Below are 26399 nucleotides of genomic sequence, written 5' to 3'. Positions count from 1 at the left end.
AGGCTCAATTTTAAAATCAAAGTGGGTGCATTTGGGGCAAGGGGGCTGCGAAAATGGCGAAAATCCCGAGCAGGTTCTGAATCCGGCTCCAACCCGCCGAATTCCAGGATTGCCACAGACGCACCTGTGTGCGCGCGATTCCCGAATCCAGATGTCCCACCGGCAATTAAAGCCGTGGGATGATAGTTAAAGGACCAAATGTATCTCATTTGTACCTCAAATGTACCTGACGTAGTAGATAGTTAAAACGATTTTAAACTTACTTGGGCGGCTTTCCCACGGCTTCCGATTTAGGGCCGGATCAGGCAAAAATAAACAAAATAAATTAAATAAAAAACCATTGCACAAAGTTAAAAACCAAACTAAACCTACCTTTCCAGCCTGCACCGATGACCGACGTCTCCCTCTCCGATGTCCCTCTCAGCTCCCAATGTCTCCCTCTCCATATCCCTCTCCCCACCGATGTCCCTCCCCAATCCCCCTCGATCTTCCCCTCTCCCCCCCCCCGCCCCGATCTTCCCCTCTCTCTCTTTGTCTCCCCACCTCAGCGTTGCAGCTCCTGTCGGCAGCCAGCCTGTCATTCAGGCATCGGAAAAGGTAAGTTTTTTTAAATTCGGGTTTGCCACGCGCACCTTCACCCCCCCAGATGCCGACCCACCACCATTTCAAAATTGAGCCCAATGACTGTGTTGACTTAATCACACAGTGGGGTATCAGATTCTCCCAATATCGAGTTTCCCAGTGATCAGCTGTAATACCAAGCATCAACACCATGGCGCACAGAGGCCATCGGCATTCACCATGACAACCACTAATAATGTGGGCCCAAAATGGAATAAAACAAGCTCCAAGGGGCAGGGAAATAGAAAAATACAAGGAAGTGACTATAAGACTGTGATCTCAACTTACAGATTCTGCCAAGTGTTAGAAACCACTTAAGCTTTCCACTCATCAACTGAACCATGAGACAGGTGACTGATAATCATTCCTGGGTATCCATTATTATATTTATTTTGCAGTTTGATACACATGTGTACCACTACCTCTTATATATATATATAATATATAGATCTTATATACATTTAAACACAACACAGTCTCAAGAATAAGAACCAGCAACACAGTATTACACGGGCTCTGAATTTCCTCGGACTTTCTGCCGCTGCTATGCTGTAACTTCATCGGAAGTCTGGCGTAAACCCCATTTAGGCACGAGGATACGGCGTCGCAGTGGGAGGAAAGTCCAAGGAAATTCAAAGCCATGATTTCAGACAAACGAATGACAGCAACGAGGACCTCCAGCGCGGAGGGGGCTGCGGCAAGGCAGAACCCACAAAAGCTCCCGCTCGCTTCCGTTTTGGCACAGAGCCGCAGATTCTTAAACTGTTTCATCATTCTGTAAAGAGAGGCCAGACCAATGTTTACAAAAGGTGATTAGGACATTGCCCTCGTAACAAGATTAACCTGATCAGTGCTATACAGTGAAATGCCCTTTGTAGCAGACGACTGGATAATCCATTGCTAAATAGTGTAACAAACCTTAGGCTGAGTTTTCCACTGAGAGCAGATATAAAAGGATAAATTTAGCAAGGCAAGGCCCCCAGCACAGATCCTCGCTAGATGGGAGAGCAGGTCACACAATTGGTTCTATAGTATTATAACCTTATCTCCAACCCATACTCCTCCCCAAACATGTTCTGCCGCACTCCATTCTCCCCGACTGCTCCCTGATCTGAGCCTCCAAACCTCTTCCCCAGCTCTCTCTGCTGCCGGGCCCCAACCTTACCCCTCCTCCCACTACTGCATTCAGACTCCAAAACTAAGAGCTGCCAGAGCCCACCCCATAGATCTCAGCCTCTATTCCCCCCCAAGTGCTCCCAGATCTCAGAACTCCCCTTTTCCTGAGAGGTCTCATTCCCTAGTCCCCATTCCACTCCCCCGCCACCACCTGCCTTCCCGAGTGCATCTAGATCCCAGGATACAGGCAGGCCCCACAATCTCTTCCCCTCCTTATGCAGCCAGACCCGAAACTCCTCCCCACTCCACTCATACTTCCTCCCAGTCTCAGCCTCCCTCCCAACTTCACCCCTATCCCCTCCCAGTACCACCCCACCTCCAGTTCGTCTCTTGCCATCGCAACATCTCGCAGAAAGCCTCCCCCACCCGATCTCAGTACCCACCTCCGACCTGGTACACGTTGACTTCGATCTCGTTGCATCCTCTGGACTTTAAAGAAAGTAAGAGTTAGAAACTGAGTACATTTTTAAAGGAACATGCGTGAGAGCCACCCAGAGAGACTGGGAGACATACAGAAGAATGAGGAGAGTAGGAAGGCAAGACTTAAGAGAAAGATGGCGAGGAAAAGTGTTAGAGACAAACAGAAAGACAGAGGCAGGAGCGCAGAAAGAATTAGAAAGTGGAAAAGGAGCAGAAATAATTAAAGGAAGAAAGGACGAGTCTTTTTTTTGTCCCTGAGCAACGCCACAGGAAATCAAGTAGCACTAAAAGAAATGCATGAGGCTCCCAAACTTTAACTGCTTTAATCATGAAGTGTTGCCAGTGAGTTCTATCTGTATCTAGTGTAATCTGTACTCCGTTTGTTGACTTGCAGTGGGGCACATTCACAACTATGGTTTGGATCTTATAAACACTGCATGAAACTCTGATTTAAAAAAAAGACATTTAGTCAACACTTAGAATGAACACTTACCCGTTTCCTTCACCTTTGAACCCAATTCCCATTAATAGCAATGACCGTGGCCACAGAGTTCACATTAACAAATTTAAAGAGGTGATTCTGCAATCCCGCACTCCCAGTGGGGGAGCTGCACCCAAAGAGAGCACGGGACGAAGATGGAGATGCACATTGTAGCCCCGATTCTCTAACCTACAATCCCTGCAAACGCCACTGTCCACTGGGCCCACAAAATGACAGGACCACTCCTTAAATCTCCTCACGTCCAAACATGCACAATTAGTTTACTGCACCTGTTTACGTATTGAACATCTGTCCCCACATTTACTTAATTTATTTACTTTTACATCATCTTGTAAATTTTTCCCCTTTTTCTTGCCTTTCCTAGGAGATTGTGAAGATGAGAGGGTGATGATGGACAGAAGTTACACCATTGTTGGATGGGACAAGGTTGTCCAATTGGCCTTTACTTATCTTTCTTTTCCAGATGTTTTCCTGCGTTTTTATGAAGCAGTTTTTGGTCATTCAACCCATTCACTTCCTCTCAGTAATTACTTCTGCCTCCCCTCCCCTCTTTCTTTTCTCAGCCCGGGTTTGCTTAGCTTCCAGTTCTGACGAACATTAACCACTTTTTCCTTTGTAGGTGTTGACACACCTGCCGTGTACTTCCAGCCCTTTCCAGGTTTCCTTTCCTTTCTTTTTCTTTATTTCTGTGCTCATAAAGATGAGGGATGTTAGTGCTGAGACTCAGCGTCAGTATCAAAGCCAGATGTGGAATCCATTACAACCCAAATTAAACCTCCCTCTACTTGCAGGGCTGCCAACCCTCCAGGATTGCCCTGGAGTCTCCAGGAATTGAAGATTAATCTCCCGGACACTGCAGTGAGCAAAACCCGAAAGAAAAATCATAGGGGCTTTAAAAGAAATTATACGTTTCTGTTAACACCTTTGTTTATTAGTTAGCTGTTTGATTGGGCGGGGCAGTTGGAGGCAGGAGGTCATGTGATGAAACCTCCAGGAATATGTCCAAACAAAGTTGGCAACCCTACTCTACTGACCCAACAAGGTGCCTCAGCCCCCCTATATACATGCAGATGATGCCAAATGTGTATTTGGATGGGTGGGGGGCAGAGGGGGAGGCAATGGGCCTCTCCTGATTTCCCTGCATTCTTTGCTCTTAACTGTGCTAGGTGGGGAGGTGCCAAGCAGAATCAAGGCAGTTCCCCATAGGGGTAGTGGGGGGAAGGGGTGGAGAGACTAAGAGAGCCAGTCACTACAGTACTGTTATCATACACATTCTGCCTACCACAAAGTGGAGAAGGGGTGTAGCACTGGGGAAATGCACGAACAGGGAAGGAAAAGATATCAAGAGCTAAAAAAAAAATAACTAAAATGTGTGATTACCTCTTGATCGCAGCAGCAGTTTCCAAAGATTCCTCCAATTAAGCCATTTATTAACTGCAGGAAACACAAGATTATTTCAATCCCACTGAGTCCCAGGAGAATGGAAAATAAAGTGACATTCCAGGTCACAACGTGGTACGGTTCAATGCACTGACTCCAGGTGGTGTAGTTCGTGAGGTACCTGCAGAAGGAAACATGTCAAGAGGTTCAGTTACTAATTGCGCATCATTTCCTGTAAACCTCTCACTTGAGTCCACACTAGGTTCAATGTTTGAATGTCTCTCTAGTAAACCGTAGTACAGTACCAGAAGTTTTTTTAAAATTTGTTCATGGGATGTGGGCGTCGCTGGCGAGGCTGGCATTTATTGCCCATCCCTAATTGCCCTTGAGAAGGTGGTGGTGAGCCGCCTTCTTGAACCGCTGCAGTCCATGTGGTGAAGGTTCTCCCACAGTGCTTGTTAGGTAGGGAATTCCAGGATTTTGACCCAGCGACGATGAAGGAACGGCGATATATTTGTAAGTCGGGATGGTGTGTGACTTGGAGGGGAACTTGCAGGTGGTGTTGTTCCCATGTGCCTGCTGCCCTTGTCCTTCTAGGTGTTAGAGGTTGCGGGTTTGGGAGGTGCCATCGAAGAAGCCTTGGCGAGTTGCTGCAGTGCATCCTGTGGATGGTACATGCTGCAGCCACAGAGCGCTGGTGGTGAAGGGAGTGAATGTTTAGGGAGGTGGATGGGGTGCCAATCAAGTGGGCTGCTTTGTCTTGGATGGTGTCGAGCTTCTTGAGTGTTGTTGGAGCTGCACTCATCCAGGCAAGTGGAGAATATTCCATCACACTCCTGACTTGTGCCTTGGAGATGGTGGAAAGGCTTTGGGGAGTCAGGAGGTGAGTCACTCGCCGCAGAATACCCAGCCTCTGACCTGCTCTTGTAGCCACAGCATTTATATGGCTGGTCCAGTTAAGTTTCTGGTCAATGGTGACCCCCAGGATGTTGATGGTGGGGGATTCGGTGACGGTAATGCCGTTGAATGTCAAGGGGAGGTGGTTAGACTCTCTCTTGTTGGAGATGGTCATTGCCTGGCACTTGTCTGGCACGAATGTTACTTGCCACTTATGAGCCCAAGCCTGGATGTTGTCCAGGTCTTGCTGCATGCGGGCACGGACTGCTTCATTATCTGAGGGGTTGTGAATGGAACTGAACACTGTGCAATCATCAGTGAACATCCTAATTTCTGACCTTACGATGGAGGGAAGCAGCTGAAGATGCTTGGGCCTAGGACACTGCCCTGAGGAACTCCTACAGCAATGTCCTGGGGCTGAGATGATTGGCCTCCTACAGCCACTACCATCTTCCTTTGTGCTAGTTATGACTCCAACCACTGGAGAGTTTTCCCCCTGATTCCCATTGACTTCAATTTTACTAGGGCTGCTTGGTGCCACACTCGGTCAAATGCTGCCTTGATGTCAAGGGCAGTACTCTCACCTCACCTCTGGAATTCAGCTCTTTTGTCCATGTTTGGACCAAGGCTGTAATGAGGTCTGGAGCCGAGTGGTCCTGGCGGAACCCAAACTGAGCATCGGTGAGCAGGTTATTGGTGAGTAAGTGCCACTTGATAGCACTGTCGATGACACCTTCCATCACTTTGCTGATGATTGAGAGTCGACTGATGGGGCGGTAATTGGCCAGATTAGATTTGTCCTGCTTTTTGTGGACAGGACATACCTGGGCAATTTTCCACGTTGTCGGGTAGATGCCAGTGTTGTAGCTGTACTGGAACAGTTTGGCTAGAGGCGCGGTTAGTTCTGGAGCACAAGTCTTCAGCACTACCGCCAGCATGTTGTTGGGGCCCATAGCCTTTGCTGTATCCAGTGCACTCAGCCATTTTTTGATATCACGTGGAGTGAATTGAATTTTCTGAAGACTGGCTTCTGTGATGCATTTGTATAGAATTACATAGAATGTTATAGCACAGAAACAGGCCATTCGGCCCAACAGGTCTATGCTCCACATGTGCTTCCTCCCATCTTACTTCATCTCAACATAGCCTTCTGTTCCTTTCTCCCTCATGTACTTATGTACCTTCCCTTAAGTGCTAATCGCCTCAATCACTCCATGTGGTTACAGGGATGAGGGACTTCAGTTACGTGGATAGACTGGAGAAGCTGGGGTTGTTAGCTATAGAGCAGAGAAGGTCAAGAGGAGATTTGACAGAAGTTTTCAAAATCATGAAGGATTTAGACAAAGTAAATAAAGAGAAACTGTTCCTATTGGTGGAAGAGTCGAGAACCAGAGGACGCAGATTTAAGGTGATTGGCAAAAGAAACAAAGGCGACATGAGGAAAAACTTTATTACACAGCGAGTTGTTATGATCTGGAATGCGTTACCTGAAAGGGTGGTGGAAGCAGATTCAATCGTGGCGTTCAAAAAGGAATTGGATAAATACTTGAAGGAAAAAAATACAGGGCTATGGGGAAAGAGCGGGGAATGGGACTAACTGGATTGCTCTTACAAAGAGCCGGCACGGGCTCAATGGGCCAAATGGCCTCCACCTGTGCTGTAACCATTCTATGTGGTAGCGAGTTCCATATTAATCTAATACAATGTCCAAAGGGGCTTTAAGCGAGAAGGTGGGATAGATGGTGGAAGAATTAGGAGAGCTAACTGAGGGAAGAGTTGAAAAGACAGGCTCTAAAGGTGGGAAGAGAAGTAGCTTGAAGAGGTTTAGTGAGGGAGTTCCAGTACACTCTGGGCAAATGGAGGATATACAATCAGGTTCTGGATCGCAATGAAATTGCAAGTGGAGCTGGCTCAATTACATTAGAGCAACAAACTTTAACTGCAATGGTCTGTGAAATGCTGGCTGGTCCCACTTATTCCCAGAATTAACAAGCGATTCCACAACCAACAGATCAGATCAAAGCTCTGCAGTCCTGCCACATCCAGTTGTGAATGGTGGTGGACAGTTAAACAACTAATGGGAGGAGGAGTCTCTGTAAACATCCCCATCCTCAATGATGGTGGAGTCCAGCACGTGAGTGCAAAAGACAAGGCTGAAGCGTTTACAACCATCTTCAGCCAGAAGTGTAGAGTAGATGATCCATCTCTGCCTCCTCCCATCCAGGCTTGGGCTGATAAGTGGCGAGTAACATTCGCGCCAGACAAGTGCCAGGCAATGACCATCTTTAACAAGAGAGAGTCTAAACATCTCCCCTTGACATTCAATGGCATTACCAGGAGTGTGATGGAATACTCTCCACTTGCCTGGATGAGTGCAGCTCCAACAACACTCAAGAAGCTCAACACCATCCAGGACAAAGCAGCCCGCTTGATTGGTACCCCATCCACCACCCTAAACATTCACTCCCTCCACCATCGATGCACAGTGGCCACAGTGTGTACCATCCATGGGATGCACTGCAGCAACTCGCCAAGGCTTCTTCAACATCACCTCCCAAACCCGTGACCTCTACCACCTAGAAGGACAAGGGCAGCAGGCACATGGGAACAACACCATCTGCACGTTTATATATATCGTCATTCCTTCATCGTCGCTGGGTCAAAATCCTGGAACTCCCTTCCTAACAGCAGTGTGGGAGAAACTTCACCACACGGACTGCAGCGGTTCAAGAAGGCGGCTCACCACCACCTTCTCAAAGGCAATTAGGGATGGGCAATAAATGCGGCCTTGCCAACGAAGTCCCAATCCCATGAATGAATAAAAAAAGTCTGTGTAAAATTAGGACTCCCTCCCCCAACTTCTCCACCATTTCAAATGTAAATGTTTTGTGTACCCATTGAGTATTCCTGCGGATGAGAGGGCAGACAAATGACCTTAATTAATTGGCATCGATTGCACCGATCAATCCTTTTGTACTCAACTACAGCTACAGATAGGGCCTGGGGTGGGGGCTCAGGGTGACGATCGAGAAGACTCTCTCATTTGAATCCCATGCCTACGAAGTGGTGATCCTTCGTGCAAGCGAGCTGATCGAGCTATGAACAATGAGGTAACTCTTTAGACTAACTTTACTAAAAGGGTTGGCAGCAAGCCACAAAAGGGCCCACGATTGCCATACTGCACTCACTCAATGCACCAAACTGCAGTCTGTTGAAACTTTTCTGTTGCTAAAATCGCAACACCTTATCTCCCTCAGTGGTCTCTTCATCCCACAACCTACAGGCCGTTGACACCTACACTTAGTGTTACTGATCCACTATTAGTGGATTTCTCTTATCTTTCCCTTTTTTTCCCGGTTGTGGTGCTGTCCTGTACTATAGGCCTTGACTTTTCATCTAGTTTTCTCAATTAAAGAAAAGTCTTAGCTGTTAAAAATACACCTACAGTCATAACTCTGTGTCAAATACCTAAAATAAGTGGGTATGACATCGAAGATTCTAGTAAATCTCCTGCAGACCAGGGTCAGGGTTTCGTACGTCTCAGACCAGCTATAGGTCGAAGATCAGCCATGATCTTATTGAATGGGACAGTAGGGTCGACGGGCCGTATGGCCTACTCCTGCTCCTAGTTCTTATATTCTTATGTTCCTCTGCACCCTCTTCAAGGCCTTAACATCCTTCCTAAAGTATGGTGCCCAGAATTGGGCACAATACTCTAGCTGAGGCCTAAGCAGTGAATTATAAAGATTTAGCATAACTTCCTTGCTTTTGTACTCCAGGCCTCTATTTATAAAGCCAAGGATCATAGGAGCATTAAAAAAAGTTGTGTGTCATTCTTCATTTTTCTTTGAACACTTTCTTTTATTAGTTACAAAAATAGGAGTTGGGGAAAAAAAGGCTGTTTGACAATCAAGAACCATGCAATTGAGGCATGAAGAATCTGTTCGCTTTCCAATGGAGTGGGAAGATGGTGTGTTATGAGGATGGACATGTTGGGCGACCAATGGCAGTAGTGTGGGGGCGGGGCAGTGGGAGGTGGCACGTCATGTAATGAATTCTCCAGGAATACATCCAACCAGAGTTGGCAACCCTACAACGATCCCATATGCCTTTTTAACAGCTTGATCAACTTATCCTGCCACCGTCAAAGACTTGTCTTTGGATATCTTTTGGATGAGACATTAAACCGCAGCCCCGTCTGTCCTCTCAGGTGGATGTAAAAGACCCCGCGGCACTATTTCGAAGATGAGCAGGGGGAGTTCTCCCTGGTGGCTGGACCAATATTTATCCCTCAACCGACATCACTGTAAACAGATTATCTGGTCATTATCACATTGCTGTTTGTGGGAGCTTGCTGTGCGCAAATTGGCTGCCGCATTTCCTACATTACAACAGTGACTACACTTCAAAAATACTTCATTGGCGGTAAAGCACTTTGGGATGTCCTGAGGTCATGAAAAGTGCTATATAAATGCAAGTTTTTCAAGTCTTTCTTTGTGTATGTGAAACCCCAGGTCTCTCCGTTCTTGCACCCCCTTTATATTGCCTCTCCTCATTCTTCCTTCCAAAATGCATCACTTCATACTTCTCTGCGTTAAATTTAATCTGCCATTTGAACGGTGGAAGTGTAAAACTTTGACTGTTGTTTTGTTTTACCTTCCATTGGTATTGTTGAAGGCGTAGCGCCAGCCCTGGTCTGTGAGGCAGTACGGCCCTTGCGATAAACCCACAGCGGAAACAACGAAACAGTATCCGGCCCCAGTCATCCCGGTCAAAGCCACCAGAACAGAAGCCAGCATCTGATTGAAACAGAAGAAGCAGCAATTCAGCAATCCTGTCAATCAAACAGCTCTGAGTTTGACGATGAAGGGATAGTAAATCCTGAGAATTCTTACTGCACAGCGCTTGCCGCAATTCCTGTTCCCACAGCAACCATCGTCCTCGAGACTGATGAACACCACTATGGGTAAAATCATCTGCAATTTTAAAAAACAAAAAGTAATTAAATGGTTGTGCTTTTATTGAACTTTACGACAATCAATTCAGTCTTGCAATAACAGCACCCTCTGCTGGACTGGGGTGGCATTACCATTCCCCACACCCAGTCATCCTTCTGGTCTCTCTGAATGAGATTGCCATTTCCTACTGTATCATGGACACTTATTGTCCTGTAGATTGTTTCCAACAGGAATAGGTTAGAAACTGTCCCAGACTCCCATCAGACTGGGCTGGATTCAAACCCAGGTCTTAAAAGGTGAAGGGATAGAGTTCTAATTCAGAGGCTGATAATGCCCAGCACCTTGGGTCACCAACTCTGGTTGGACGTATTCCTGGAGGTTTCATCACATGACCTCCTGCCTCCAACCGCCCCGCCCTCACACTTCCGCCATTGGTTGCCTGATACGCCCATCCTTACCGCGCCCCGGCTTCCCCCGCTAACTGGAAAGCGAACAGAGTCTTCATTACCCAACTGGATGATTCATGACTCCCCATCTCCAATATTTTTATAACTAATAAACAAAAGTGTTCAAAGAAAATGAAGAAAAACACAATTTTTTTTAACGCCCCCCCCCCCCCCCCCGCCCCCCCCCTGCCTATGACTTTTCTCCCAGGGTTTTGCTTGCAGCAGTGTCCTGGAGATTAATCTTCAATTCCTGGAGACTCCAGGCCAATCCTGGAGGGTTGGCAACCCAGGCAGCATCCATTCTACGAAAGCATCTCAGGTGCAGGCCTGTGGCCTACTTCATGTCAAGTGTGCCCCAATGTGGGGAAAGATATTGTGAATGAGGGAAAGAAAAAGAAACAAACAATGACTGGCATCTATAAAGCATCATATCATGTCGCTCAGAAACAGCTCAAAGCAATTCACTTGTGATTAATTACTTTAAATGCAGTGACTGTTGAAAGGGTAAATTTGATAGCCATTTTGCTCACAGCAAGATCCCAGTAAGATGATTGACCGGGTTCATCTGTTTTTAATGGTTTTGGTTGAGTGAAAAACAAGGTCAGGACATCTCTCTGTTTTTAATAGTGTTAGGAGATCTTTAATATCCACCTGAACAGTCAGATGGGCCTCAGTTTAACATCTCATTCATCCTCTGGCAATGCAGCACTCCCTCAGCACTGCACTGAATGTGGTGCTGACCATGTTTCCACTGCCAAGAGGCACAAGTGTTAGAAGTTGGGGGCGGGGGAGGACGACCCTCCAACCAATCTACACGCCGTTCCGCCAACCAATCTACACGCCGTTCCTCCAACCAATCTACACGCCGTTCCGCCAACCAACCTACTCGCCGTTCCGCCAACCAATCTACTCGCCGTTCCTCCAACCAATCTACACGCCGTTCCGCCAACCAATCTACACGCCGTTCCTCCAACCAATCTACTCGCCGTTCCTCCAACCAATCTACACGCCGTTCCTCCAACCAATCTACTCGCCGTTCCGCCAACCAATCTACACGCCGTTCCTCCAACCAATCTACTCGCTGTTCCTCCAACCAATCTACTCGCCGTTCCTCCAACCAATCTACACGCCGTTCCGCCAACCAATCTACTCGCCGTTCCTCCAACCAATCTACTCGCCGTTCCTCCAACCAATCTACACGCCGTTCCTCCAACCAATCTACTCGCCGTTCCTCCAAACAATCTACTCGCCGTTCCGCCAACCAATCTACACGCCGTTCCTCCAACCAATCTACTCGCCGTTCCTCCAACCAATCTACTCGCCGTTCCTCCAACCAATCTACACGCCGTTCCTCCAACCAATCTACTCGCCGTTCCTCCAACCAATCTACACGCCGTTCCTCCAACCAATCTACACGCCGTTCCTCCAACCAATCTACTCGCCGTTCCTCCAACCAATCTACTCGCCGTTCCGCCAACCAATCGACTCGCCGTTCCGCCAACCAATCTACACGCCGTTCCGCCAACCAATCGACTCGCCGTTCCGCCAACCAATCTACACGCCGTTCCGCCAACCAATCGACTTGCCGTTCCGCCAACCAACCTAATCGCCGTTCCGCCAACCAATCTACACGCCGTTCCTCCAACCAATCTACTCGCCGTTCCGCCAACCAATCGACTCGCCGTTCCGCCAACCAACCGACTCGCCGTTCCGCCAACCAATCTACTCGGCGTTCCGCCAACCAACCTAATCGCCGTTCCGCCAACCAATCTACACGCCGTTCCTCCAACCAATCTACTCGCCGTTCCTCCAACCAATCTACTCGCCGTTCCTCCAACCAATCTACACGCCGTTCCGCCAACCAATCTACTCGCCGTTCCTCCAACCAATCTACTCGCCGTTCCTCCAACCAATCTACTCGCCGTTCCGCCAACCAATCTACACGCCGTTCCTCCAACCAATCTACTCGCCGTTCCTCCAACCAATCTACTCGCCGTTCCTCCAACCAATCTACTCGCCGTTCCTCCAACCAATCTACACGCCGTTCCTCCAACCAATCTACTCGCCGTTCCTCCAACCAATCTACTCGCCGTTCCTCCAACCAATCTACACGCCGTTCCTCCAACCAATCTACTCGCCGTTCCTCCAACCAATCTACACGCCGTTCCTCCAACCAATCTACACGCCGTTCCTCCAACCAATCTACTCGCCGTTCCTCCAACCAATCTACTCGCCGTTCCGCCAACCAATCGACTCGCCGTTCCGCCAACCAATCGACACGCCGTTCCGCCAACCAATCGACTCGCCGTTCCGCCAACCAATCTACACGCCGTTCCGCCAACCAATCGACTTGCCGTTCCGCCAACCAACCTAATCGCCGTTCCGCCAACCAATCTACACGCCGTTCCTCCAACCAATCTACTCGCCGTTCCGCCAACCAATCGACTCGCCGTTCCGCCAACCAACCGACTCGCCGTTCCGCCAACCAATCTACTCGGCGTTCCGCCAACCAACCTAATCGCCGTTCCGCCAACCAATCTACACGCCGTTCCGCCAACCAATCGACTCGCCGTTCCGCCAACCAACCTAATCGCCGTTCCGCCAACCAATCGACTCGCCGTTCCGCCAACCAACCTACTCGCCGTTCCGCCAACCAACCTACTCGCCCTTCCGCCAACCAATCTATACGCCGTTCCGCCAATCAATTTACACGCCGTTCCGCCAACCAACCGACACGTCGTTCCGCCAACCAATCTACTCGCCGTTCCGCCAACCAACCGACACGTCGTTCCGCCAACCAATCTACTCGCCGTTCCGCCAACCAATCTACTCGCCGTTCCGCCAACCAATCTACTCGCCGTTCCGCCAACCAACCGACACGTCGTTCCGCCAACCAATCTACTCGCCGTTCCGCCAACCAATCTACTCGCCGTTCCGCCAACCAACCGACACGTCGTTCCGCCAACCAATCTACACGCCGTTCCGCCAACCAACCTATTCGCCGTTCCGCCAACCAACCTACTCGCCGTTCCGCCAACCAACCTACTCGCCGTTCCGCCAACCAACCGACACGTCGTTCCGCCAACCAATCTACAGGCCGTTCCGCCAACCAATCTACTCGCCGTTCCGCCAACCAATCTACACGCCGTTCCGCCAACCAATCTACTCGCCGTTCCGCCAACCAATCGACTCGCCGTTCCGCCAACCAATCCACACGCCGTTCCGCCAACCAATCTACTCGCCGTTCCGCCAACCAACCTACTCGCCGTTCCTCCAACCAATCTACACGCCGTTCCTCCAACCAATCTACTCGCCGTTCCTCCAACCAATCTACTCGCCGTTCCGCCAACCAACCTACTCGCCGTTCCTCCAACCAATCTACTCGCCGTTCCTCCAACCAATCTACTCGCCGTTCCTCCAACCAATCTACTCGCCGTTCCGCCAACCAACCTACTCGCCGTTCCTCCAACCAATCTACTCGCCGTTCCGCCAACCAACCTACTCGCCGTTCCTCCAACCAATCTACTCGCCGTTCCGCCAACCAATCTACACGCCGTTCCGCCAACCAATCGACTCGCCGTTCCGCCAACCAATCCACACGCCGTTCCGCCAACCAATCTACTCGCCGTTCCGCCAACCAACCTACTCGCCGTTCCGCCAACCAATCTACACGCCGTTCCTCCAACCAATCTACACGCCGTTCCTCCAACCAATCTACTCGCCGTTCCTCCAACCAATCTCCACGCCGTTCCGCCAACCAACCGACACGTCGTTCCGCCAACCAATCTACTCGCCGTTCCTCCAACCAATCTACTCGCCGTTCCTCCAACCAATCTACTCGCCGTTCCTCCAACCAATCTCCACGCCGTTCCGCCAACCAACCGACACGTCGTTCCGCCAACCAACCTACTCGCCGTTCTTCCAACCAATCTACTCGCCGTTCCTCCAACCAATCTACTCGCCGTTCCTCCAACCAATCTGCATGCCGTTCCGCCAACCAATCTACTCGCCCTACCGCCAACCAATCTACTCGCCGTTCCGCCAACCAACCTACTCGCCGTTCCTCCAACCAATCTACTCGCCGTTCCTCCAACCAATCTACACGCCGTTCCTCCAACCAATCTACTCGCCGTTCCTCCAACCAATCTCCACGCCGTTCCGCCAACCAACCGACACGTCGTTCCGCCAACCAATCTACTCGCCGTTCCTCCAACCAATCTACTCGCCGTTCCTCCAACCAATCTACTCGCCGTTCCTCCAACCAATCTCCACGCCGTTCCGCCAACCAACCGACACGTCGTTCCGCCAACCAACCTACTCGCCGTTCCGCCAACCAACCGACACGTCGTTCCGCCAACCAATCTACTCGCCGTTCCGCCAACCAACCTACTCGCCGTTCCGCCAACCAATCTACACGCCGTTCCGCCAACCAATCGACACGCCGTTCCGCCAACCAATCTACACGCCCTTCCGCCAACCAATCTACACGTCGTTCCTCCAACCAATCTACTCGCCGTTCCGCCAACCAACCTACTCGCCGTTCCGCCTACCAATCTACACGCCGTTCCGCCAACCAATCGACACGCCGTTCCGCCAACCAATCTACACGCCCTTCCGCCAACCAATCTACACGCCCTTCCGCCAACCAATCTACTCGCCGTTCCTCCAACCAACCTACTCGCCGTTCCGCCAACCAATCCACTCGCCGTTCCGCCAACCAATCTACTCGCCGTTCCGCCAACCAATCTACTCGCCGTTCCGCCAACCAATCTACACGCCGTTCCTCCAACCAATCCACTCGCCGTTCCGCCAACCAACCTACTCGCCGTTCCGCCAACCAACCTACTCGCCGTTCCGCCAACCAACCTACTCGCCGTTCCGCCAACCAATCTACACGCCGTTCCGCCAACAAATCTACTCGCCGTTCCGCCAACCAACCTACTCGCCGTTCCGCCAACCAATCTACTCGCCGTTCCGCCAACCAATCTACTCGCCGTTCCGCCAACCAATCTACTCGCCGTTCCGCCAACCAATCTACACGCCGTTCCGGCAACCAACCAACTCGCCTTTCCGCCAACCAATCTACTCGCCGTTCCGCCAACCAATCTACACGCCGTTCCGGCAACCAACCAACTCGCCGTTCCGCCAACCAATCTACTCGCCATGAGGGAAAACCAACCGACACGCCAGCCCGCCAACCAATCTACTCGCCGTTCCGCCAACCAATCTACACGCCGTTCCGCCAACCAATCTACTCGCCGTTCCGCCAACCAATCTACACGCCGTTCCGCCAACCAATCCACTCGCCGTTCCGCCAACCAATCCACTCGCCGTTCCGCCAACCAATCCACTCGCCGTTCCGCCAACCAATCTACTCGCCGTTCCGCCAACCAATCTACACGCCGTTCCGGCAACCAACCAACTCGCCGTTCCGCCAACCAATCTACTCGCCGTTCCGCCAACCAATCTACACGCCGTTCCGGCAACCAACCAACTCGCCGTTCCGCCAACCAATCTACTCGCCATTAGTGAAAACCAACCAACACGCCAGCCCGCCAACCAATCTACTCGCCGTTCCGCCAACCAATCTACTCGCCGTTCCTCCAACCAATCTACTCGCCGTTCCGCCAACCAATCTACTCGCCGTTCCGCCAACCAATCTACTCGCCGTTCCGCCAACCAACCTACTCGCCGTTCCGCCAACCAATCTACTCGCCGTTCCGCCAACCAATCTACTCGCCGTTCCGCCAACCAATCTACTCGCCGTTCCGCCAACCAACCTACTCGCCGTTCCGCCAACCAACCTACTCGCCGTTCCGCCAACCAATCTACTCGCCAGCCCGCCAACCAATCTACACGCTGTTCCTCCAACCAATCTACACGCCGTTCCTCCAACCAATCTACTCGCCGTTCCTCCAACCAATCTACACGCCGTTCCTCCAACCAATCTACTCGCCATTCCTCCAACCAATCTACTCGCCGTTCCGCCAACCAATCTACTCGCCGTTCCTCCAACCAATCTACTCGCCGTTCCGCCAACCAACCTACTCGCCGTTCCGCCAACCAATCTACTCGCCGTTCCTCCAACCAATCTACTCGCCGTTCCGCCAACCAATCTACTCGCCGTTCCGCCAACCAATCTACTCGCCGTTCCGCCAACCAATCTACACGCCGTTCCGCCAACCAATCTACTCGCCGTTCCGCCAACCAATCTACACGCCGTTCCGCCAACCAATCTACTCGCCGTTCCGCCAACCAATCTACACGCCGTTCCGCCAACCAATCTACTCGCCGTTCCGCCAACCAACCTACACGCCGTTCCTCCAACCAATCTACACGCCGTTCCGCCAACCAATCTACTCGCCGTTCCTCCAACCAATCTACACGCCGTTCCGCCAACCTACCGACACGCCGTTCCTCCAACCAATCTACTCGCCGTTCCGCCAACCAATCGACTCGCCGTTCCTCCAACCAATCTACACGCCGTTCCGCCAACCAATCTACTCGCCGTTCCTCCAACCAATCTACACGCCGTTCCGCCAACCAATCTACTCGCCGTTCCTCCAACCAATCTACTCGCCGTTCCGCCAACCAACCTACACGCCGTTCCTCCAACCAATCTACACGCCGTTCCGCCAACCAACTTACACGCCGTTCCTCCAACCAATCTACACGCCGTTCCTCCAACCAATCTACACGCCGTTCCTCCAACCAACCTACACGCCGTTCCTCCAACCAATCTACTCGCCGTTCCTCCAACCAACCTACTCGCCGTTCCTCCAACCAATCTACTCGCCGTTCCTCCAACCAACCTACTCGCCGTTCCGCCAACCAACCTACTCACCGTTCCTCCAACCAACCTACTCGCCGTTCCTCCAACCAACCTACACGCCGTTCCGCCAACCAACCTGCATGCCGTTCCGCCAACCAATCTACACGCCGTTCCACCAACCAATCTAATCGCCGTTCCTCCAACCAATCTACACGCCGTTCCGCCAACCAATCTACACGCCGTTCCTCCAACCAATCTACACGCCGTTCCTCCAACCAATCTACACGCCGTTCCGCCAACCAACCTACACGCCGTTCCTCCAACCAATCTACTCGCCGTTCCGCCAACCAATCGACTCGCCGTTCCTCCAACCAATCTACACGCCGTTCCGCCAACCAATCTACTCGCCGTTCCTCCAACCAATCTACACGCCGTTCCGCCAACCAATCTACTCGCCGTTCCTCCAACCAATCTACTCGCCGTTCCGCCAACCAACCTACACGCCGTTCCTCCAACCAATCTACACGCCGTTCCGCCAACCAACTTACACGCCGTTCCTCCAACCAATCTACACGCCGTTCCTCCAACCAATCTACACGCCGTTCCTCCAACCAACCTACACGCCGTTCCTCCAACCAATCTACTCGCCGTTCCTCCAACCAACCTACTCGCCGTTCCTCCAACCAATCTACTCGCCGTTCCTCCAACCAACCTACTCGCCGTTCCGCCAACCAACCTACTCACCGTTCCTCCAACCAACCTACTCGTCGTTCCTCCAACCAACCTACACGCCGTTCCGCCAACCAACCTGCATGCCGTTCCGCCAACCAATCTACACGCCGTTCCACCAACCAATCTACTCGCCGTTCCTCCAACCAATCTACACGCCGTTCCTCCAACCAATCTACACGCCGTTCCTCCAACCAATCTATACGCCGTTCCTCCAACCAATCTACACGCCGTTCCTCCAACCAATCTACTCGCCGTTCCGCCAACCAACCTAATCGCCGTTCCGCCAACCAATCTACTCGCCGTTCCGCCAACCAATCTACTCGCCGTTCCGCCAACCAATCTACTCACCGTTCCGCCAACCAATCTACTCGCCGTTCCGCCAACCAATCTACTCGCCGTTCCGCCAACCAATCTACTCGCCGTTCCTCCAACCAATCTACACGCCGTTCCTCCAACCAATCTACTCGCCGTTCCGGCAACCAACCAACTCGCCGTTCCGCCAACCAATCTACTCGCCATTAGGGAAAACCAACCTACACGCCAGCCCGCCAACCAATCTACTCGCCGTTCCGCCAACCAATCTACTCGCCGTTCCTCCAACCAATCTACTCGCCGTTCCGCCAACCAACCTACTCGCCGTTCCGCCAACCAATCTACTCGCCGTTCCGCCAACCAATCTACTCGCCGTTCCGCCAACCAATCTACACACCGTTCCGCCAACCAATCTACTCGCCGTTCCGCCAACCAATCTACACGCCGTTCCGCCAACCAATCTACTCGCCGTTCCTCCAACCAATCTACTCGCCGTTCCTCCAACCAATCTACACGCCGTTCCTCCAACCAATCTACACGCCGTTCCTCCAACCAATCTACTCGCCGTTCCGCCAACCAACCTAATCGCCGTTCCGCCAACCAATCTACTCGCCGTTCCTCCAACCAACCTACTCGCCGTTCCTCCAACCAACCTACACGCCGTTCCGCCAACCAACCTGCATGCCGTTCCGCCAACCAATCTACACGCCGTTCCACCAACCAATCTACTCGCCGTTCCTCCAACCAATCTACTCGCCGTTCCTCCAACCAATCTACACGCCGTTCCTCCAACCAATCTACACGCCGTTCCTCCAACCAATCTACTCGCCGTTCCGCCAACCAACCTAATCGCCGTTCCGCCAACTAATCTACTCGCCGTTCCGCCAACCAATCTACTCGCCGTTCCGCCAACCAATCTACTCGCCGTTCCGCCAACCAATCTACTCGCCGTTCCGCCAACCAATCTACTCGCCGTTCCTCCAACCAATCTACACGCCGTTCCTCCAACCAATCTACTCGCCGTTCCGGCAACCAACCAACTCGCCGTTCCGCCAACCAATCTACTCGCCATTAGGGAAAACCAACCTACACGCCAGCCCGCCAACCAATCTACTCGCCGTTCCGCCAACCAATCTACTCGTCGTTCCTCCAACCAATCTACTCGCCGTTCCGCCAACCAACCTACTCGCCGTTCCGCCAACCAATCTACTCGCCGTTCCGCCAACCAATCTACTCGCCGTTCCGCCAACCAATCTACTCGCCGTTCCGCCAACCAATCTACACGCCGTTCCGCCAACCAATCTACTCGCCGTTCCGCCAACCAATCTACACGCCGTTCCGCCAACCAATCTACTCGCCGTTCCGCCAACCAACCTACACGCCGTTCCTCCAACCGATCTACACGCCGTTCCGCCAACCAATCTACTCGCCGTTCCTCCAACCAATCTACACGCCGTTCCACCAACCAATCTACACGCCGTTCCGCCAACCAATCTACTCGCCGTTCCGCCAACCAACCGACACGCCGTTCCTCCAACCAACCTGCTCGCCGTTCCTCCAACCAATCTACACGCCGTTCCTCCAACCAACCTACACGCCGTTCCTCCAACCAACCTACACGCCGTTCCTCCAACCAATCTACTCGCCGTTCCTCCAACCAATCTACTCGCCGTTCCTCCAACCAACCTACTCGCCGTTCCGCCAACCAACCTACTCGCCGTTCCGCCAACCAACCTACTCGCCGTTCCTCCAACCAACCTACACGCCGTTCCGCCAACCAACCTACACGCCGTTCCGCCAACCAATCTACACGCCGTTCCACCAACCAATCTACTCGCCGTTCCTCCAACCAATCTACTCGCCGTTCCTCCAACCAATCTACACGCCGTTCCTCCAACCAATCTACTCGCCGTTCCTCCAACCAATCTACACGCCGTTCCGCCAACCAATCTACACGCCGTTCCGCCAACCAACCTACTCGCCGTTCCGCCAACCAATCTACTCGCCGTTCCTCCAACCAATCTACTCGCCGTTCCGCCAACCAATCTACTCGCCGTTCCGCCAACCAATCTACTCGCCGTTCCGCCAACCAATCTACACGCCGTTCCGCCAACCAATCTACTCGCCGTTCCGCCAACCAATCTACACGCCGTTCCGCCAACCAATCTACTCGCCGTTCCGCCAACCAATCTACACGCCGTTCCGCCAACCAATCTACTCGCCGTTCCGCCAACCAACCTACACGCCGTTCCTCCAACCAATCTACACGCCGTTCCGCCAACCAACCTACTCGCCGTTCCTCCAACCAATCTACACGCCGTTCCGCCAACCAATCTACTCGCCGTTCCTCCAACCAATCTACACGCCGTTCCGCCAACCAACCTGCTCGCCGTTCCTCCAACCAATCTACACGCCGTTCCTCCAACCAATCTACACGCCGTTCCTCCAACCAACCTACACGCCGTTCCTCCAACCAATCTACTCGCCGTTCCTCCAACCAATCTACTCGCCGTTCCTCCAACCAACCTACTCGCCGTTCCGCCAACCAACCTACTCACCGTTCCTCCAACCAACCTACTCGCCGTTCCACCAACCAATCTACTCACCGTTCCTCCAACCAATCTACTCGCCGTTCCTCCAACCAACCTACTCGCCGTTCCGCCAACCAACCTACTCACCGTTCCTCCAACCAACCTACTCGCCGTTCCGCCAACCAATCTACACGCCGTTCCTCCAACCAATCTACACGCCGTTCCTCCAACCAACCTACTCGCCGTTCCTCCAACCAACCTAATCGCCGTTCCGACAACCAATCTACTCACCGTTCCTCCAACCAACCTACTCGCCGTTCCGCCAACCAACCTACTCACCGTTCCTCCAACCAACCTACTCGCCGTTCCTCCAACCAACCTACTCGCCGTTCCTCCAACCAACCTACACGCCGTTCCGCCAACCAACCTGCACGCCGTTCCGCCAACCAATCTACACGCCGTTCCACCAACCAATCTACTCGCCGTTCCTCCAACCAATCTACTCGCCGTTCCTCCAACCAATCTACACGCCGTTCCTCCAACCAATCTACACGCCGTTCCTCCAACCATTCTACTCGCCGTTCCGCCAACCAACCTAATCGCCGTTCCGCCAACCAATCTACTCGCCGTTCCGCCAACCAATCTACTCGCCGTTCCGCCAACCAATCTACTCGCCGTTCCGCCAACCAATCTACTCGCCGTTCCGCCAACCAATCTACTCGCCGTTCCGCCAACCAATCTACACGCCGTTCCTCCAACCAATCTACTCGCCGTTCCGGCAACCAACCAACTCGCCGTTCCGCCAACCAATCTACTCGCCATTAGGGAAAACCAACCTACACGCCAGCCCGCCAACCAATCTACTCGCCGTTCCGCCAACCAATCTACTCGCCGTTCCTCCAACCAATCTACTCGCCGTTCCGCCAACCAATCTACTCGCCGTTCCGCCAACCAACCTACTCGCCGTTCCGCCAACCAATCTACTCGCCGTTCCGCCAACCAATCTACTCGCCGTTCCGCCAACCAATCTACTCGCCGTTCCGCCAACCAACCTACTCGCCGTTCCGCCAACCAACCTACTCGCCGTTCCGCCAACCAATCTACTCGCCAGCCCGCCAACCAATCTACACGCCGTTCCTCCAACCAATCTACACGCCGTTCCTCCAACCAATCTACACGCCGTTCCTCCAACCAATCTACTCGCCGTTCCTCCAACCAATCTACTCGCCGTTCCGCCAACCAATCTACTCGCCGTTCCTCCAACCAATCTACTCGCCGTTCCGCCAACCAACCTACTCGCCGTTCCGCCAACCAATCTACTCGCCGTTCCGCCAACCAATCTACTCGCCGTTCCGCCAACCAAACTACTCGCCGTTCCGCCAACCAATCTACTCGCCGTTCCGCCAACCAATCTACACGCCGTTCCGCCAACCAATCTACTCGCCGTTCCGCCAACCAATCTACACGCCGTTCCGCCAACCAATCTACTCGCCGTTCCGCCAACCAATCTACACGCCGTTCCGCCAACCAATCTACTCGCCGTTCCGCCAACCAATCTACACGCCGTTCCGCCAACCAATCTACACGCCGTTCCGCCAACCAATCTACTCGCCGTTCCGCCAACCAACCTACACGCCGTTCCGCCAACCAATCTACACGCCGTTCCGCCAACCAATCTACTCGCCGTTCCGCCAACCAACCTACACGCCGTTCCTCCAACCAATCTACACGCCGTTCCACCAACCAATCTACACGCCGTTCCGCCAACCAATCTACACGCCGTTCCGCCAACCAACCGACTCGCCGTTCCTCCAACCAATCTACACGCCGTTCCTCCAACCAACCTACACGCCGTTCCTCCAACCAACCTACACGCCGTTCCTCCAACCAATCTACTCGCCGTTCCTCCAACCAATCTACTCGCCGTTCCTCCAACCAACCTACTCGCCGTTCCGCCAACCAACCTACACGCCGTTCCGCCAACCAATCTACACGCCGTTCCGCCAACCAACCTACACGCCGTTCCTCCAACCAATCTACTCGCCGTTCCTCCAACCAATCTACTCGCCGTTCCTCCAACCAACCTACTCGCCGTTCCGCCAACCAACCTACACGCCATTCCGCCAACCAATCTACACGCCATTAAGCCAACCAACCTCAATCATCCTCCGGCAATGCAGCACTCCCTCAGCATTGCACTGAAGTATGCAGTTTAGATTATGCGCTCAGAGGCGAGAGTGCGGCTTGAACCCACAACCTTTTAATTCAGAAATGAGAGCGCTGCCAACCGAGCTAAACTTTATAATAATCTAATGATATCCACATTTCAATAAAATGAGCTCCTTTGCTGGTCCACAGTTTAGAGGTCCTAAGAATGAACTGGAATTGCAGATGGTGCTATGCATGTTGAATTCAACACAAGCTAGGAGGAAGGGTGGGTAAGGTGAAAAAATGGGTAGGAGAAGGGAAAATAAGGTAAAGTTCAACAAAGTAATTATTAAACTGAACAGGTGGACAGAGGGTATAAGATAGAGGAAAGAGTGTGGACAGGCATCTGGAATCCATCCCAATACATTGGATCATAGTATCATAATAGGTGCAGCACAGGAGGAGGCCATTCGGTCCATCATGCTGTACTGGCTCTTTGAAAGGGCTATTCAATTAGTCCCATTCCCCAGCTCTTTCCCCAAAGCCCTGTAAATATTTTCCCTTCAAATATTTATCCAATTCCCTTTTGGAAGTTACTATTGAATCTGCTTCCACCATCCTTTCTATAACTTGGTGTTGTAAAATTGTTTACAACCATCCTTTCAGGCAGTGCATTCCAGATCATTACAACTTGCTGTGTAAAAAAAAATGTTTCCTCATGTCGCCTCTGGCTCTTTTGCCGATCACCTTAAATCTGTGTCCTCTGGTTACCGACCCTTCTGCCACTGGAAACAGTTTCTCCTTATTTACTCCGTCAAAACCGTTCATGATTTTGAACATCTCTATAAAATCTCCCCTTAACCTTCTCTGTTCTAAGGAGAACAACCCCAGCTTCTCCAATCTCTGCACATGACTGAAGTCCCTTATCCCTGGCACCATTCTAGTAAATCTCTTCTGCACCCTCTCTAAGGCCTTGACATCCTTCCTAAAGTGTGGTGCACAGAATTGAACACAGCTGAGGCCTAACCAGTGTTTTCTAATGGTTTAGCATAACGTCCTTGCTTTTGTACTCTATGCCTCTATTAATAAAGCCAAGGGTCCCATATGATCATCCTCATAGGACGCAGCAGTTAGTTGAGTGAAAGACTTGGGGCGGAACTTAACAGTGCCAAGTTAGCTGATCTGAAGAGGGAGGGCGGACATCAATAAGGGTCCAGAGCCCCTTTGCTGGGGAGCAGGACAATCAGCTGTGGTCCCCTGCTCCTGATCGCCATCCAGTCACCGCTGCATTCTGAGTACAGTTGAGCGTTTTTGAAAAACATGTAAAATGTATATAGTTGGTGTGGATGAAATAATTTGCTGTTTTGTGGTTTGTGTACAGTATTTAGGTTTTAAAATTAACCTCACTGTCACAATGCCTGAACAGATTTCACCCTTTATTTTATCAAGAAGACACAAAATCCGAACCGGAAATATCTGTGCAGCATTGTTTGGAATGGAGTGCAGAATACAACAAATCAGTTCTTCATTCCTCGAAACACCAGGCTCTTTGTCCTTTTTTATCAGGTATTGAGGAAAGAAAAGAGAAAACTGAGAGGTGACCTGATAGAGGTGATTATGAAGGGGTTCGAAGGAGTTGACGTAGAAAAGATGTTTCCAGTTGAAGGAGAGTCCAAAACTAGGGGCCATAAATATAAGATAGTCACTAGTAAATCCAATAAGAAATTCAGGAGAAACTTCTTTGCTCAGGGTGTTTAGAATGTGGAACTCGCTACCAGATGGAGTGGTTGGGGCAAATAAGGAGAAACAAATAAGAGAAAAAGTTTGTTAGCGGCTTCATAATGAACCATTCTCAGAGATCGTTCATGATTTTGGGCTCCATTACTGTACAGGATATGGGGAGCAAACTGAAGTATACAATACAAATTACTCTACACAAATGGAGAATGTGATGCCAAACAGGGAACAATCTTAACGCTAATTCCACGTTAACGTTCTCATCCTACACAGGGTTGCTCTCAACTGCAGGACCCACAGGTAGCAATTGATCTTTTCTTTCTTCACAGGTACTTTTCCATTTTTAAAAATGTACCAAACAATACCTTAAAAGTAAAAATCCACGAGGCAGATTTTTTCTGTTCCTGCACCTGGGGCTAATGGATCAACTGGCCGGAGCAGATAGGGAGACTTTGGACGGGTAGGAGCCCGCACTGGCTCGATTTTCCTGTATTCGCTGTGCCTGGGCAATCCAGCACTGCCAAGTTCAGGAACGAGAAAATCGTAGAATCATAACAACAAAAACTTATATTTATAGAGCGCCTTTAACATAGTAAAACATCCCAAGGCACTTCACAAAAGCGATTATCAAACAAAATTTGACACAAGCCACATAAGGAGATATAGGGACAGGTGAGAGGTAGGTTTTAAGGACCGTCTTAAAGGAGGAGAGAGAGAGAGGGAAGCTTTAGGGAGTGAACTCCAGAGCTTAGGACCTAGGCAGCTGAAGGCACGGCCGCCAATGGTGGAGTGATGAAAATCAGGGATGAGCAAGAGGCCAGAATTGGAGAAGCGCAGAGATCTCGGAGGGTTGTAGGGCTGGAGGAAGTTATAGAGCTACGGAGAGGCGAGGCCAATGAGGGGTTTGAGAACAAGGAATGAGAATTTTAAAATCGAGGCGTTGTCAATGTAGGTCAGCGACCACAGGGGCGATGGGTGAACGGGACTTGGTGCGAGTTAGGATACGGGCAGCAGAGTTTTTGATGAGCTCAAATTTATGGAAGGTGGAAGTTGGGAGGCCGACCAGCACAGAAGGAAGCCATTTAGGCTGATCATGCACGTGCCTGCGCCTGCTCTTTGAAAGAGCTATCCAATTTGTCCCTCTCCCCTGCTCTTTCCCCATAGCCCTGCAAATTTTTCCTTTTCAAGTATATATCCAATTACCTTTTGAAAGTTACTATTGAATCTGCTTCCACCAGCCTTTCAGGCAGTGAATTTCAGATCATTACAACTCGCTGCGTAAAACAAATTCTCCTCACGCCCCCCCTTCCTCCAGTACCGTTGCCAATTAGAAAACACTGGAAATGCACAGCAGGTTGTGTTAGCATCTGAACAAGAACGACAGGCTAACATTTTAGCTGAAACATTAACCTTTCATTCTCTACAGTGCATTTTCTGATTTCACAACACCCACTTTTAAAAATTGCTTTATCCTGCTATCATCTGTAAGACGAACAGTCTGTGACTTTCTACAAAATATACCCACCAACAGTCCAGCTCCAACAATTCCTTCGAAAAACCACACCAAGGTGGTGAGTTGGTTCTTCCCTGCGTATTTAGTTTCCCCATTTGGAAAATAGAGCAAAATGTCAGCCACAACGGACAGGACAGCCAAAGGTATCAGACTAATGCCAATGCATCGTGCACATTTCTCAAAACACATGCTTTTCCACTCTTAGCAATGTCTTCGTTCTAAACTCCAGAGTAGTCAACTGTCGCAGACTGATC

At 51.2% G+C, this 26399-nt stretch overlaps 1 protein-coding gene across 1 annotated transcript; it reads right to left on the bottom strand.

The window, feature by feature from the left end:
• Positions 1–523: 523 nt before the first annotated feature.
• Positions 524–26399, bottom strand: tm4sf18 (transmembrane 4 L six family member 18). Its single transcript, XM_067995006.1, has 6 exons — positions 26158–26399; positions 9892–9972; positions 9653–9795; positions 4100–4280; positions 2181–2226; positions 524–1396 (listed from the first exon to the last, which is right to left on the bottom strand). The coding sequence occupies exons 1-6, from the start codon at positions 26332–26334 to the stop codon at positions 1392–1394; spliced, it is 633 nt and encodes a 210-aa protein (XP_067851107.1). The 5' UTR covers positions 26335–26399; the 3' UTR covers positions 524–1391.

The sequence above is a fragment of the Heptranchias perlo genome, chromosome 13, assembly GCF_035084215.1.
Source record: "Heptranchias perlo isolate sHepPer1 chromosome 13, sHepPer1.hap1, whole genome shotgun sequence".
In the NCBI taxonomy this organism is placed as follows: domain Eukaryota; kingdom Metazoa; phylum Chordata; class Chondrichthyes; order Hexanchiformes; family Hexanchidae; genus Heptranchias; species Heptranchias perlo.
The sequence above is the reverse complement of the archived record's forward strand: the minus strand, read 5'-3'. Positions and strand labels throughout refer to the sequence as shown.

Excerpts from the sequence above, each read along its gene's own strand:
- tm4sf18 (XM_067995006.1), bottom strand. The coding sequence starts at position 26,334 with ATGTGTTTTGAGAAATGTGCACGATGCATTGGCATTAGTCTGATACCT. Across the intron at positions 9,973-26,157 it reads TTGTTGGAGCTGGACTGTTG|ATGATTTTACCCATAGTGGT; the intron begins GTGGGTATATTT and ends TTAAAATTGCAG. Across the intron at positions 9,796-9,891 it reads ATTGCGGCAAGCGCTGTGCA|ATGCTGGCTTCTGTTCTGGT; the intron begins GTAAGAATTCTC and ends TGTTTCAATCAG.